Consider the following 14,127-nt stretch of genomic DNA (forward strand, 5'->3'; position numbering starts at 1 on the left):
CTAGCCACTTTAAACAATGCTACCTTATATAATGTTACTTACCCTACATTATTCATCTCATATACATATGTATATACTGTACTCTACAACATCGACTGCATCCTTATGTAACACATGTATCACTAGCCACTTTAACTATGCCACTTTGTTTACTTTGTCTACATACTCATCTCATATGTATATACTGTACTCGATACCATCTACTGTATGCTGCTCTGTACCATCACTCATTCATATATCCTTATGTACATGTTCCTTATCCCCTTACACTGTGTATAAGACAGTAGTTTTGGAATTGTTAGTTAGATTACTTGTTGGTTATCACTGCATTGTCGGAACTAGAAGCACAAGCATTTCGCTACACTCGCATTAACATCTGCTAACCATGTGTATGTGACAAATAAAATTTGATTTGATTTGATTTGATTCCCAGCAGAAATGTCCAGGAATCTGCAGGTGCCTTGGTGGAAGAGTGGGGTAACATCTCACAGCAAGAACTGGCAAATCTGGTGCAGTCCATGAGGAGGAGATGCACTGCAGTAATTAATGCAGCTGGTGGCCACACCAGATACTGACTGTTACTTTTGACCCCTCCCCCCCTTTGTTCAGGGACAAATTATTCCATTTATGTCTGTGGAACTTGTTCAGTTTATGTCTCAGTTGTTGAATCTTGTTATATTCATACAAATATTTACACATTCACATTTACACAAGTCTGCTGAATATAAACGCTGTTGACAGTGAGAGGACGTTTCTTTTTTTGCTGAGTTTATGACAAAAGGTACCAAAAGGTACCATTACACAATGAGTGGTGAATGTTGCCACATTGCACTGAGATTAAGAAATATTCCCATTAAATGTTGCATTGTAGTTTCAAAGTAATTCACCGGCAAATGTGTTGTTTTTCACAAATGTTAGAAGCTGTGCGCTGCTGTACGGTTGATTTGGACATTGACTTTCTTGACAGTGAGTGGACTTTGGTTTGGCCCGTGCTCCTGTACACAGTAACACCTCTCTCTGTGGCAAGTCAGTAAAAAATCAAATAAATATGAGGATGCACAACTCCTTGTTTCAGGGTTAGGGCTGGCTCCCTGGGACTGTAGTTTGGGCTCTCACGTCCTGCAGTAAACCAATAGCTAGTCAAACGGAATTTAATCCACTGGATTAATAACAATGTAAGTACTCTCAGATATTACCTGTTAGATTTCGCTACACTCGCAAAACAATTTGATTTGATTTGACCAGGTTTAATTTTTTGTTGTTGTTGATTAGACCTAATATAGGTTTTCTAAATCTTGGTTTCTTTTTGAGATGTGTTGCACCATTTAATTTTAAACCTGGATTAGTTAATCTAAGGTTTGATCTTTAAACTATGAGAAGTTACATGTGTCGTAATGGATTCACCATAGCAATGTGTTCTCATTCTATTTCTATGGAAACAAATTAGCACTGGTCATTGCTAGCTTGTGTCCTTTATACAGGCTATTAAAACTATACTTTTTGGTCAAATTAGTTAGATGTCTAGTTGACTTTTACAATCATGGTATCCACAAGAGTGTTAATCACACTGAAAATGAAGCACATACACTGACATTTAGTCAATTTAAACCTCCTGCAGGAGCAGTTCAGAATAATCCCTTCTACATTTTAATTTCATTTTAAAACAATAGAGCAAGAAGATTTAAACTAAGAACAAAATTACACTTAGTTTAGAAGAAGGTTTACATTTAACAAAGATTCATTTAAAACTAGGTTTAAAATGTGGTGCAACAAGATTAATACTTGAACCTTGATTTAACCCAGTTTAAACCTTGATTAAACCCAGTTTGAGTTAATCCATGTTGGTGCAACCCACACCTATATATAACTGATGTTTATTTGATCTGGTTGATTGTATAGATTATTATAATCAATGCTGTTCAGTTGTTATTATGATGTAATGTGTTTTCAAATATCACAAAATCCCTCCTGCCACAACAAAGGGCTGCACAGGCTATTGTACTTTAGAAACCGAATCAACAAATTGACCGGCATATTTACTCAACAATATCCTAAGTATCCACAGCATTTTGTTCCAAGGATGGTAAGAGAGAATAGATGCAGCAGTGCTGACATCCTTCCCTCTTCCTCCTTCACTGTCTGCAGTACCAGGGACCATGGTGGGAATGAAGCCCTCCGATACACCCCCTACCCTGGGGGTGAAGCTGCTGAGTGCTGGCTCAGCCGCCTGCATCGCTGACCTGGTCACCTTTCCCCTGGATACAGCCAAAGTCAGACTCCAGGTAATGGTTCACTGTTCTCCTCCAGCCCTGAAGACTTGAGTCTGACCTCCTGTAACTCTGAATTTTACTAGCACCTCCTGTAACACTGATTCTTGTGGGGACCTCCGTTAACACTGACACTTGTGAACCCCAGATTCAGGGAGAGAAGGTGGCGTCGGAAGCTACCAAGGGCATCCGCTACAGGGGGGTGTTTGGGACAATCAGTACCATGATCCGGACGGAGGGGCCCAGGTCGCTGTATAACGGTCTGGTGGCGGGCTTACAGAGACAGATGTGCTTTGCCTCCATCAGGATCGGCTTCTATGACAACGTCAAAAACTTCTACGCTGGCGGAGCAGACAGTAAATTAGGATAATTCATCGGAGATAATAATCTGTGATGTTACATATTTTGTACCAAGAGAAGAAGCATCATATAGTACCTCAATCAACATCCTGTCAGTACTTAACAAACCCTTGTACCCCGTCTGCCCCTGTCCTATCCCAGCTGCAAATATTGGTATCCGTATCTTGGCCGGCTGCACCACAGGGGCCATGGCTGTGTCTTTCGCCCAGCCCACTGACGTGGTGAAGGTCCGCTTCCAGGCCCAGGTCAACCTGATCGGGGTGGCTCGTCGCTACACGGGCACCATGCAGGCCTACAAACACATTTTCAACCACGAGGGCATCCGGGGGCTCTGGAAAGGTTAGTCTGTACGACCCTGGGCCCAATCGGTTGATTTGCAAGTAACACCAATCTCCATTGGTTGTGTTGCTGCTAACCTTGAGCCCCATTGATTGTGTTTGTCCGTAGTGGAACTGTTTGCATAGAAAAGACCAAAGATTGTTGTCTATGTCACTGTCATTCAATGTCAGGGATGTACAGATATTGATTGGAGCAGATGCTGCAAAGTTGATGATCCCATAGGACAGAACTTGAGTGCACCTGAAAATAAAACTTGGCTTTGCAGGTTGTTGTTGAGTTTTCTTGGGCCTTTTACTAATGATAGACTAGTGGTTTAATTCTGGTATAACTATTGGGGTTATTAACCAACCGACCTGCTTCTTGTTCACTCCAGGCTGTCTACCCAACATCACTAGGAACGCTCTGGTCAACTGCACAGAGCTTGTGACCTATGACCTCATCAAGGAGGCCATTCTTAGGCACAACCTGTTGTCAGGTGAGTGGGTGCTATTGGTGCATACAGTCACAGCGAGACAGCTGACTGGGCAGAAGTCCACATGCCCTCTCGCTATTTTGTCCTTCATGTGTCTTGAAAGCCTGATAACAGTATACATATTGGTACATAATATTCTGTCCAGCTATGGAATAACACGGAGCTAACATTTATCTAAAGGATTTTTATTGCACCTTTCACAACAAAGCGATATAAAACAGAGATAATGATTTCCTGTAGGCCTCGAGACAGAGGCCTTATACAGTACAGTGTATCTGCATGGCACTACTTGAACATTAACTTTAGTGTCAGCATTTCTGTTACACATCTGTGTTAATCCACTAGTTCATCTAAGGTTCAATCTTTAAACTATGATTAGTTACACGTGTCATAACGGATTCACCATAACAATATGTTCTCATTCTATTTCTATGGAAACAAATTAGCTAGCTAGCAAATTGAGTTTGGAATACAGGCCATTAAAATGAATTGCACTTTTTGGTCGAATCAGTTAGCTGGCTAGTTGACTTTTACAAACATGGTATCCACAAAATCTAAAATTGTTAATCATACTGAAAATAGGTGCCCATTGATATCTTTGTGACAGTGTTTCAAAAGGACTTGTGATGACCGTTTTCCCACAGATAACCTCCCGTGCCATTTTGCTTCTGCGTTCGGCGCCGGCTTCGTTACCACCTGCATTGCCTCTCCGGTGGACGTGGTGAAGACACGATACATGAACTCTCCGCCGGGCCAGTATAAGAGTGCCATCAACTGTGCCTGGACCATGGCCACCAAAGAGGGACCCACGGCCTTCTACAAAGGGTGAGCTCACAGACAGTCACACACACTGTACAAACAGACCGGTGTCCTTCAGTCTGTTGATGGAACAAGACAGTTGGATGTAGTTGTACATTTTAGTCCTCAATGATATATATATTGACACAGTAACTCTTCCAGAGGCTGGTGGGAGGAGATATAGGAGGACTGGCTCATTGTAATGGCTGGAATGGAATCAAACATATTTAAACCACGTTTGACTACGTTCCATTTATAACATTCTAGCCGTTACAATGAGCCCATCCTCCTATAGCTCCTCCCAGCAGCCACCTCTGAACTCTACTAAGCAAAACTTTGGAGCATTCGCAGGGATCTTTAGTTGAAAGTCTCTCCCAAACTAATGTTTAATTTGTCCTCTCTTGTTCCCTGTAGATTTGTGCCCTCATTTCTAAGGCTGGGCTCATGGAACGTTGTGATGTTTGTGTCGTTTGAGCAGCTCAAGAGAATCATGATGGTAGGAAAGCAGAAGATGGAGGACAAAAGTTAACTTCATTCCTACGTGCAAAGAGCCCTTTGCAATGATGACAAGCGCACAAACCCTAGCCATATTGAGTTTGACCCACAATGTAGTGTAGACTACAGGAACACTATGGACCACGATCCATAACGTTAAGATTCCTATGTGTTCAACTGTCAGCATGTTGTATGAATAATGAGGAATCCTTTGTTAAAAAAGGAGTTATGAAAGTACATTTGAAGTGCATCTACCTTCGAGAACAGTTTTATTTTCTCTATTATTTATTTTGACCTATACTTCTCCTACGGTCTCAAACCAGTCCTTGTGGGACCTCTAGCCATTCTCTAGTGTATTTAGCACACCTGCCAAATGTGAACTAATCAGCAAGCTGCTGTTACTTTAAATCAGATGTACTAGGATAGAGTACTCTAGGAACGACTAGTTAAGGCAACCCCCTCCGCAACGCTCTGATTTAGAGGGGTTGGGTTAAATGCGGAGGACACATTTCAGTTGAATGCATTCAGTTGTGCAACTGACTAGGTCTCCCCCTTTCTCTTAATTCCCACAAAAAAAAACATTTAATTAGTTATAGTTTAATAATTCATACTTAGATGTTGGTAATTTGCAATATATTGAACTTTATAAATATACTTATTTTGTTTGTCTGTGTTCATTGTATTGTTCATTACACGCTCCATTTAATCTCGGCCTGACAGCTGACAGTCATCACACACACATCCGAAAACATCACATCAGAAGTTTAATTTCTTAACACTGGACATGTGTCAGTCGTTACAAAGTTCCATACTGGGTCTACAAAATGTCAAATCATCTTCAAAAAACAAAATCAGGGCCCACGGCCTATAAATAACAGACAAAATACCATACAAAGTCAGCTTTCAGCAAAGACACTATTGTACGAATGTGTGGAATAGGCAGCGGCATAATAACCAGTAATCTCAGCACCACCTTTGAAATGTATTGACAACAATGACGGTATCAATTGAAACGCATTAAAACATGCACAGAGCTCTCCGTGTCTGAGGAAGTAGTACAACCATTGAGCATTAGGTAAACAAATTATTCCTTAGTTGTAAGTCTACTACGATATAAATTCCCTCTCTGGACACATATTTGATTCCTGAGCAAGAAGGACAAATACGAGAATGAGTAGGCAAAGTTATTATGAATACATGCGAGACGGCACTTGTTGACTTTGTTAAATAAATTCAAACCTAGTTACCAGCTAGTTAATATTATTCCCCAATCTCCATTTTCTCTAAAACTATTGTGTAATTCCTTTCCATGTCCGCTGAAAAGTACACAGCCAATCAACTACATAGAACTAGTGCCCTACTATTTTATTTCCCCTTTTGTAATATTTGAAGCATTGGAATGGTCATTATTTGAGGCAGAGGGTTGAATTCCAGTCACCTGTTCTTACTTATTTCTAAAAGCTACTAAAGTCACTAATTCATATAATTTTTAAAAAGAGGTGTGTAGTTTGGGTCTAAACTAAGATCGAAGGGAAAGCTAGCTCAAAATGTCCCTTATAGATTTGGAAGTACGCTGTAATGTATAGAGGTTCTGGTGGTCCCAATTAGGTCCAAGCGAGACCCATTCAGTCGGTTGGTCGGTCAGTTACTTCTTGGACTATCCGTCATGGTGAGGGCGACGGCGGGGTCCAGTAGTTGAATCTTGATATTGTCGTGGAACTTTTCCCTGTAGTGGTTGAACTCCATGATGCTCTCGGGCTCCTCCTCCACCCAGAACTTATCAAACTTGTACACCAGGTAGCCTGAAGCAGGGAGGCCAAGACAGAGTTAGGGGTTTAGGTAGCCTGAAGCAGGGAGGCCAAGACAGAGTTAGGGGTTTAGGTAGCCTGAAGCAGGGAGGCCAAGACAGACTTAGGGGTTTAGGTAGCCTGAAGCAGGGAGGCCAAGACAGACTTAGGGGTTTAGGTAGCCTGAAGCAGGGAGGCCAAGACAGACTTAGGGGTTTAATTAACCTAAAGCAGGGAGGCCAAGACAGAGTTAGGGGTTTAGGTAACCTGAAGCAGGGAGGCCAAGACAGACTTAGGGGTTTAGGTAACCTAAAGCAGGGAGGCCAAGACAGAGTTAGGGGTTTAGGTAACCTGAAGCAGGGAGGCCAAGACAGAGTTAGGGGTTTAGGTAACCTGAAGCAGGGAGTTATCCCCTATGCTACTGACAAACAGAGTTGAGCACGATTAGCATACACTTACAGAACAGCTGATGGAGGTGCTGCAGTTGGGGTCTCCCAGACACCGTGTTGTAGAAGTGGGGTTTGAGAGCACCACTCTTCAGTAAACTGTACACCATCTCAGTCAGGTTGATACCCACTATGGCATAGGAGTACCTGGAACATGGCACACATATGTTAATCATTAAAATGTTGTCAAAGTAGGTTTACTTTGGGTGTGCTTGTTTTAGCTTGTTTGGGGCCCAGGTGGGCAGAGGTTTCACTTTAGGACTAATGGAAAAGTCTCAAATGTGGAAACTCTACCCACCCAGTACATTGGGCAAGCTAAAACAAACACAACTATTGACAGATGAGTGAATATACTGAAATGTGCAACAGAACAGCTGACATATAAAGAACAGAGTTCAACAGGCCAGTCAACTCCTAAAATGAGAGAATTACGTAATCCTTACCCCAGTTTGGGATGGTTTGCGTGGGACAGCACTTGCCGAGCCTCTTCAGTGTAGTTCTCACTAAAGAACCTGTAAACAAGATACCAAATAAAAAAAAGAAATCTAGCTTAAACTTGAGAAAAACATATACAACTTTTCAGAATACTAATGAGCAAGGTTAGATTGTTAAGGACTGTGCAGTCATTCAGACAACATAACTCACACAAGGTTGGTTAGGCCCAACATGCCCATTCCTCGGAAGTCAGTCTTGGGGTCATCGCCTTGGAAACCAATGTCGCCCCACTGTTTGGTAACTCTGGACTCCAGTTTGACCTCGGGCATCAACAGATCCCATAACTGTAGAGTCAGACAAGTCCATTCCTGTTAATACTTTACACTTACCTTTAAATAGAGATGATATTAAAAAGTTTGAAACAGTCATGTTGAATCATCTCATCCAGAAACATTCCACTGCTCCATGCTAGTCATTGACATAAAGAAATGAACGGCCACAGTACCTTCAAAAGCATTTCCTCGTGTTGGACTTTATCCGAGTCAAAATTCTCCTTCCTCAACTCTTCCACGGATGTGAATAAGTTCCTGTATCCCGTTATTTGTAAGAGACACAGCTTCAGATTCACCTTAAACCTAGGACCAAAGAGACACACATTAGTCATCAACACATACCATATAAAATAATCTATATAAAACATTAATAAAACTGTAAAGGGTAACAAGACTGACGTGGGATCCCTCTGCGTTTTGACATTCTTTTCCCTCATGATAAGATCCAGATGCTTCTCCAAACCATCCTCCTCCACATCCACAGCAGCTCTTAATAGCTGGAGAGAGGGAAGGAGAGAGGAAGAGAGAGGGAGGAGAAAAGGATGGAGGGACAGAGGAGAGAGATGGTGTGATTAGTTATCTCATCCATGGTAATAGCTCAGAGTTTGTGTTAGTACTTCTCCTACAGACTATGATGTCATAACAAGCACGATGATCACAGAGGTCAGATGATGGAACAACCAACTATGTATTACCTACTGCCTTAACTTTGTATGGGGGAAATGCCATAGTAACAGAGTAATGCTGAGACTCAGAATTGTTCCCTTTAAAATGTATGCCAAACAAAAACGAATATTTTTAAAGTTAAGCAAACCATACAATTACGCACGACGACTTTCAACAGTGCAGATGCAAAGGTTTGGTAAGTGAATGACGACGCCAACAGCACAAACCGTCATTTTATTACCAAACTTTGCATCTGCACTGTTCAACTAAATGTGTTACCATGGAAATGCCCACGAACTGTTGATAAGAATGTGCTTAGCATAACAAGAATAACAACCATCGCGGCACTGATCAATGGATTTGTTAAGTGGGTTAAATGTAACAGTTGATTATGGTTGTCTGTCTGATAACTAGTCTACCATTCATTCCTGCTTCAGTAAAAATCAAGTGAAAGGAATGATTTCCAACATTTACCTTAGATTTGGAGTTCTTCAGTGAGTATTCTGAATGAAGAAAAATCAAATGCCAGGTTAAAAACAGTTCAAAATGATAACGAATAGCACAACTGACAACTTGTTTTTCGTAAGGGTTGGGTAGTGTTCATTGGGCATCGAATGGAGGAAAAATGCGGAGGACTATCTGGGCGTGCCCAATTAGAGATGCCAATTGTTGTTTTTCCGTAACAAAACACTTTAAAACATGTTCTGTTACCCTAATGAACACTATTTAGCTCTAGAATGTAACCTCACCTGCTTTCGTTGTCCTGGGCGCCCCAGGCTTGTAGCCGGCACAAATCCTTTGCAGCTCGCATTTCCCTGTCACCTGTCTGATGAACCACTTCAGCCAGTATCTAAGGAAGGACGTGTAGAAGTATCCCCAGATGCTGCCCAACATGGTCTACAACATAAACATGTCAGCAAGAGTTCCAAATACAACAAGGCAAGTGAACGACACCATAATCATACGAGTCATCCAAGACACATACTGGTAGGACAGCAATGGTGAGCCGTGCCTCTTCTTCGAGACAAATGAGCACCCAGAAAGATTCCCCGTGTACTCCAGACAAGCCAATCGATTTATCCTTTAGTTGTACGCCACGCAATGGAATTAATGGCTGGAGAATTTAAAAAAATCCAGCAATGGTAATGTCTCTTTAGTAGGAGCTAGCTATTAATACCTTCAAGCTATCAGTCTAAAGTACTGCAGGACCTCCCCAAAAACAATCATTCGCTACTCTGTACAAAACCCCATATTCAATGGGAACGGTTGATACGTAGCTAATCTTAAAATGGCATGTCATCAGATAGGCCTAGGTGGTCAAGTAAATCACTGGAAAGTTACCGTAGCAGTAACTTTCCACGGCGTCCCCCTCCCAAATTATCTAAATCTAACTGCAAGTATTTCACAATCATTGATTTGCTAGCAAGCCATCTGTTGAACGCTGTTCCAGGACAGTCATTTACTTAGCTAGGAGACCAGGCGTGATTCATTTAGCCAATTAGTGAGTCGTACAGCCCAGAAACCAGGTGCAGGCTGTGGCAATGCTGAACCAGGCTTGCCAGTGAGTAGAAGTGAAATGAGAGAACACGTTGCAACATGAACAGAAAGGCTCTATTGTAATTTGAGCTCCTACTTTAGCAGGTGTCTTTACACAAATGGCTGCTTTTGTTAGCCGACTGGCAGCTTGTCTTTTGTTTAGCAGCTAACGTTAGTTATCTCCTAACTAACAGCTCGCAGTAGATAGTCTCATTTCAGCCACTGTGCCTCCACCGTAAAGCTTCAGCACAGTAGCTTGAGGTTTCTAAGTTGTTGGGGTACTAAAAATATACAGTAATTTCATTGACCGGTACAGCACTAACTAGCCAAGCTATAACAGACTGTTCTGGAACAGTCTTCAACTGATAGCTTGCTAGCAAATCAATGACTGTGCAATATTTGCAGTTAGAGACCTAGATAATTAACCCCAGAAAGAAAGTCAACATGTTAATAAACACAGTTAGCTATACCTGGCTTTTAAGCGTTAGCTAGCTACCTAACGTTAGCTAGCTTAGCCACACAATCACAACAGGTTGTCAATATTTACCTCGAATAATCAGGTGGATTATGTCAGCAATTACGCCTTGACTTGAGTGAAGATAGCAAGAAATATACCTAGTGGGGAGCGGTATTTACTTTAGCAATGACAAATTCCTCAGATTAAACTAAAAAAGATGTGTCCACTGAGGTAGTGATGTTGACAAGTATTTTGGCTAACCTCTTCTTTGACTAATAGAATCTCGACCCACAAGTGTACCACTTTACCTTTAGCGCCACCTGTTGGGTTGGGGTCTGCTGAGTTGATGGAATCCTGGGGTGTATTCAATACGCAGATTCTGTGTCAAAACGTTTTGCAACAGAACAGAAACCGTGTACTCCAAACGCTCTTCAACGTGACATACAAGTTGCTGGGTTCTTAAACGGACGTTGTAGTTCCATTTAATTGTATGGTTTCCACGTGTTGCCATTCCAATCTGAATAGTCTGCTAAGGGTTTGGCACAAGCTGCTCTAAATGATCAATTCTGCTCTAAAGTGAAGTTTGTGGGGTTCCTTCCAACTTCTTCTACCCGCTTATTTTATTTTTAAGAGAGACACAACTCAACTACAACTTCTATTTAAGAACAAAACGGAACTCACCAACATTTGGAGTAAACTTTTTTACCTCCTAATTAATTGCACCCATCTGGTGTCCCAGGTCTAAATCAGTCCCCGATTAGATGGGAACAATGAAAAAAACAGTGGAACAGGCTTCGAGGTCCAGAGTTGAATTTGAGGGCACTAACCTATTATAATAGCTGCATTTCCTATACTTGCCACATGAAGGTGCGGATGTTGCATAGGATGTATGGTGAAAATACTTCCCTAAAGAAACCATGGTCACTGGTCATAGGGATTAAGTTTAACAACTCAACAAATTCCTTGAATTAGTAGTGTGTTTATATTTGATTGAAGTATGAAATCAGACATGTCAATCTCCCATTTTTAAACACTAATGTTTTGGCAAAAAAAAACATTGCATGTATGGATACTTTACTTTATCTATGAAATAGCTTTATCAATCTAAGTATCTTCAACTATTTATCTATATATTTTAATCAATAATGTATTATATATTTTTATATATTTATCTATATCTATATGGTATCTATATGTCAATATATTCCGATAGCACATTTGACCACATCAATCAAATCAAACTGTATTTGTCACTTGCGCTGAATACAACAAGTGAGACCTTCCTATGAAATGCTTTTTGCTTACAAGCCCTTAACAAACAGTACAGTTCAAGAAGAGTTAAGAAAATATTTACCAAATAGACTAAAGTAAAAAATAATAATAAAAAGTAACACAATAAGGCCTCCTGGGTGGCGCAGTGTTTAGGGACGCTGTACTGCCGCGCCAGCTGTGCCACCAGAGACTCTGGGTTCGTGCCTAGGCTCTGTCGTAACCGGCCGCGACCGGGAGGTCCGTGGGGCGACGCACAATTGGCCTAGCGTCGTCCGGGTTAGGGAGGGTTTGGCCTGTTGGGATATCCTTGTCTCATCGCGCACTATGCATAGATAACAAACAATGAGTAGTAGCAGTGCAAAAAGGGGTGGGGGGTCAATGTAAATAGTCCGGTGGCAAATGTATTAATTGTTCAGCAGTCTTATGGCTTGGAGGGAGAAGCTGTTGAGGAGCCTTTTGGTCCTAGACTTGTGACGGGAGTGTCTGACAATTTTATGTGCTTTCCTCTGACACCACCTATTATATAGGTCCTGGATGGCATGAAGCTTGGCCCCAGTGATATACTGGGCTGTACGCACAATCCTCTGTAGCGCCTTACGGTCAGATGCTGAGCAGTTACAGGCGGTGATGCAACCAGTCAGGATGCTCTTGATGGTGCAGCTGTAGAACCTTTTGACAATCTGGGGACCCATGCCAAATCTTTTCAGTCTCCTGAGGGGGAAAAGGTTTTGTCCTGCTCTCTTCATGACTGTCTTGGTATGTTTGGCGCTTTGTGACATCATCTGATGTAAGAAGGGCTTTATAAATACATTTAATAATAATAATATACATCATCTGATGTACAAGATGGGTGGTCCCGGGGCTTTATAAATACAGAAGGACATTTGATTGGTGATGTGGACACCAAGGAACTTAATTAAAACTCTTGACCCGCTCCACTACAGCTCCGTCAATGTTAAGGGGCCTGTTCAGCCCGCCTTTTCCTGTAGTCCACAATCATCTCCTTTATCTTGCTCACATTTTGAGTGAGAGGTTGTTGTCCTGGCACCACACTGCTAGTTCTCTGACCTCCTCCCTATAGGCTGTCTCATCGTTGTCGGGGATCAGGCCTACCACTGTTGTGTCGTAAGCAAACTTAATGATGGTGTTGGAGTCGTGTTTGGCCACGCAGTTGATGGTGAACAGGGAGTACAGGAGGGGACTAAGTACAGACCCCTGAGTGGCCCCAGTGTTAAGGATCAGCATGGCAGACGTGTTGTTGCCTACTCTTACTACCTGGGGGCGGCCTGTCAGGAAGTCCAGGATCCAGTTGCAGAGGGAAGTGTTTAGTCCCAGAGTCCTTAGCTTAGTGATGAGCTTCATGGGCACTATGGTGTTGAACACTGAGCTGTAATCAATGAACAGCATTCTCACAAAGGTGTTCCTTTTGTCCAGGTGGGAAAGGGCAGTGTGGAGTGCGATTAAGATTGCGTCTTCTGTGGATCTGTTGGGGCGGTATGTGAAATGGAGTGGGTCTAGGGTGTCGGGGAGGATGCTGTTGATGTGACATATATGTGGTGGTGTGTTTAAATCGTAATTAAAACATCCAATGAAGCCATTTCTATCTCAATATCAAATACATTCTGGAAAACAATTAAGTACCTTACTCTGATTGTTTTCAATTGAAAATGTCTAAAAGAAAAAGATTGCTTAGTGAAGAGCAATTTCTCAAGGAAAAATGTTGAAAGGACAGTCTGGGAGTGGTTTGCATGGGGAGGGTAAATCTTAAAACTAGCTGTTATTGGCAGAGAGGTTTGGAAACTCTCTTTCTTATTGGTCTATTAACTCATTTACCACATGGTGATGTCACAACAGAAGGCCAAAACTCCATCCCACCAAAAAAGGCTGAAATGTCAGGTGACCTTTTCTAACAGCTTTTACACTCAAAGGGTATTGTCCTTTTCACAGATTTATTACTGTGGAAATATATAGACATATATATACAGTACCAGTCAAAAGTTTGGACACATCTACTAATTCCAGGGTTTTTCTTTATTTTTACTATTTTACACATTGTAGAATAATAGTGAAGACATCACAACTATGAAATAACACATATGGAATCATGTAGTAACCACGCAAGTGTTAAACAAAGCAAAATATATTTTATATTTGAGATTCTTCAAATAGCCACCCTTTGCCTTGATGACAGCTGTCACGCCTTGGTCATTGTATTTTGTGTTTTCGTTATATATTTGGTCAGGCCAGGGTGTGACATGGGGTTTTTGTTGTTGTATTTCGTATTGGGGTTTTTGTATATTTGGGATCGCGGCTGTTTAGGGGTGTTGTATAGGCTTGGCTGCCTGAGGCGATTCTCAATCAGAGTCAGGTGATTCTCGTTGTCTCTGATTGGGAACCGTATTTAGGCAGCCTTAGTTTCGCTTTGTATTTCGTGGGTGATTGTACCTGTCTCTGTGTAGTTTCAC

At 41.7% G+C, this 14,127-nt stretch overlaps 3 protein-coding genes across 5 annotated transcripts in view; 2 read left to right on the forward strand and 1 right to left on the reverse strand.

Moving 5' to 3' along the window:
- Positions 1-1,016: 1,016 nt before the first annotated feature.
- On the forward strand, positions 1,017-5,396 carry LOC124001374 (mitochondrial uncoupling protein 2-like). The gene is made up of 7 exons (XM_046308121.1): positions 1,017-1,175; positions 2,146-2,282; positions 2,416-2,623; positions 2,769-2,966; positions 3,340-3,441; positions 4,083-4,263; positions 4,651-5,396. The coding sequence occupies exons 2-7, from the start codon at positions 2,157-2,159 to the stop codon at positions 4,763-4,765; spliced, it is 930 nt and encodes a 309-aa protein (XP_046164077.1). The 5' UTR covers positions 1,017-1,175; positions 2,146-2,156; the 3' UTR covers positions 4,766-5,396.
- An 82-nt stretch (positions 5,397-5,478) lies between these two features.
- LOC124001375 (ELMO domain-containing protein 2-like) lies at positions 5,479-10,976 on the reverse strand. Of its 3 annotated transcripts, none has more exons than XM_046308124.1 (9): positions 10,699-10,976; positions 9,147-9,294; positions 8,872-8,900; positions 8,131-8,228; positions 7,905-8,034; positions 7,610-7,743; positions 7,408-7,476; positions 6,978-7,111; positions 5,479-6,533 (listed from the first exon to the last, which is right to left on the reverse strand). In XM_046308124.1, exons 2-9 carry the CDS (start codon positions 9,289-9,291, stop codon positions 6,373-6,375), a joined length of 900 nt encoding a protein of 299 aa, XP_046164080.1. In that variant the 5' UTR covers positions 9,292-9,294; positions 10,699-10,976; the 3' UTR covers positions 5,479-6,372. The 3 variants fall into 3 exon arrangements, with proteins under 3 accessions (XP_046164080.1, XP_046164078.1, XP_046164079.1); XM_046308122.1 differs by lacking the exon at positions 10,699-10,976 and adding an exon at positions 10,481-10,670; XM_046308123.1 differs by lacking the exon at positions 10,699-10,976 and adding an exon at positions 9,383-9,838.
- Positions 9,905-14,127, forward strand: part of LOC124001373 (G protein-regulated inducer of neurite outgrowth 3-like) — a 35,589-nt gene continuing 31,366 nt past the window's right edge. Inside the window, exon 1 of the mRNA XM_046308119.1 lies at positions 9,905-9,958. The gene's annotated coding sequence lies outside the window, so the exon portion shown is untranslated. The remainder of the gene's footprint in view (positions 9,959-14,127) is intronic.

Source organism: Oncorhynchus gorbuscha, linkage group LG17 (genome assembly GCF_021184085.1).
Source record: "Oncorhynchus gorbuscha isolate QuinsamMale2020 ecotype Even-year linkage group LG17, OgorEven_v1.0, whole genome shotgun sequence".
NCBI lineage: Eukaryota > Metazoa > Chordata > Actinopteri > Salmoniformes > Salmonidae > Oncorhynchus > Oncorhynchus gorbuscha.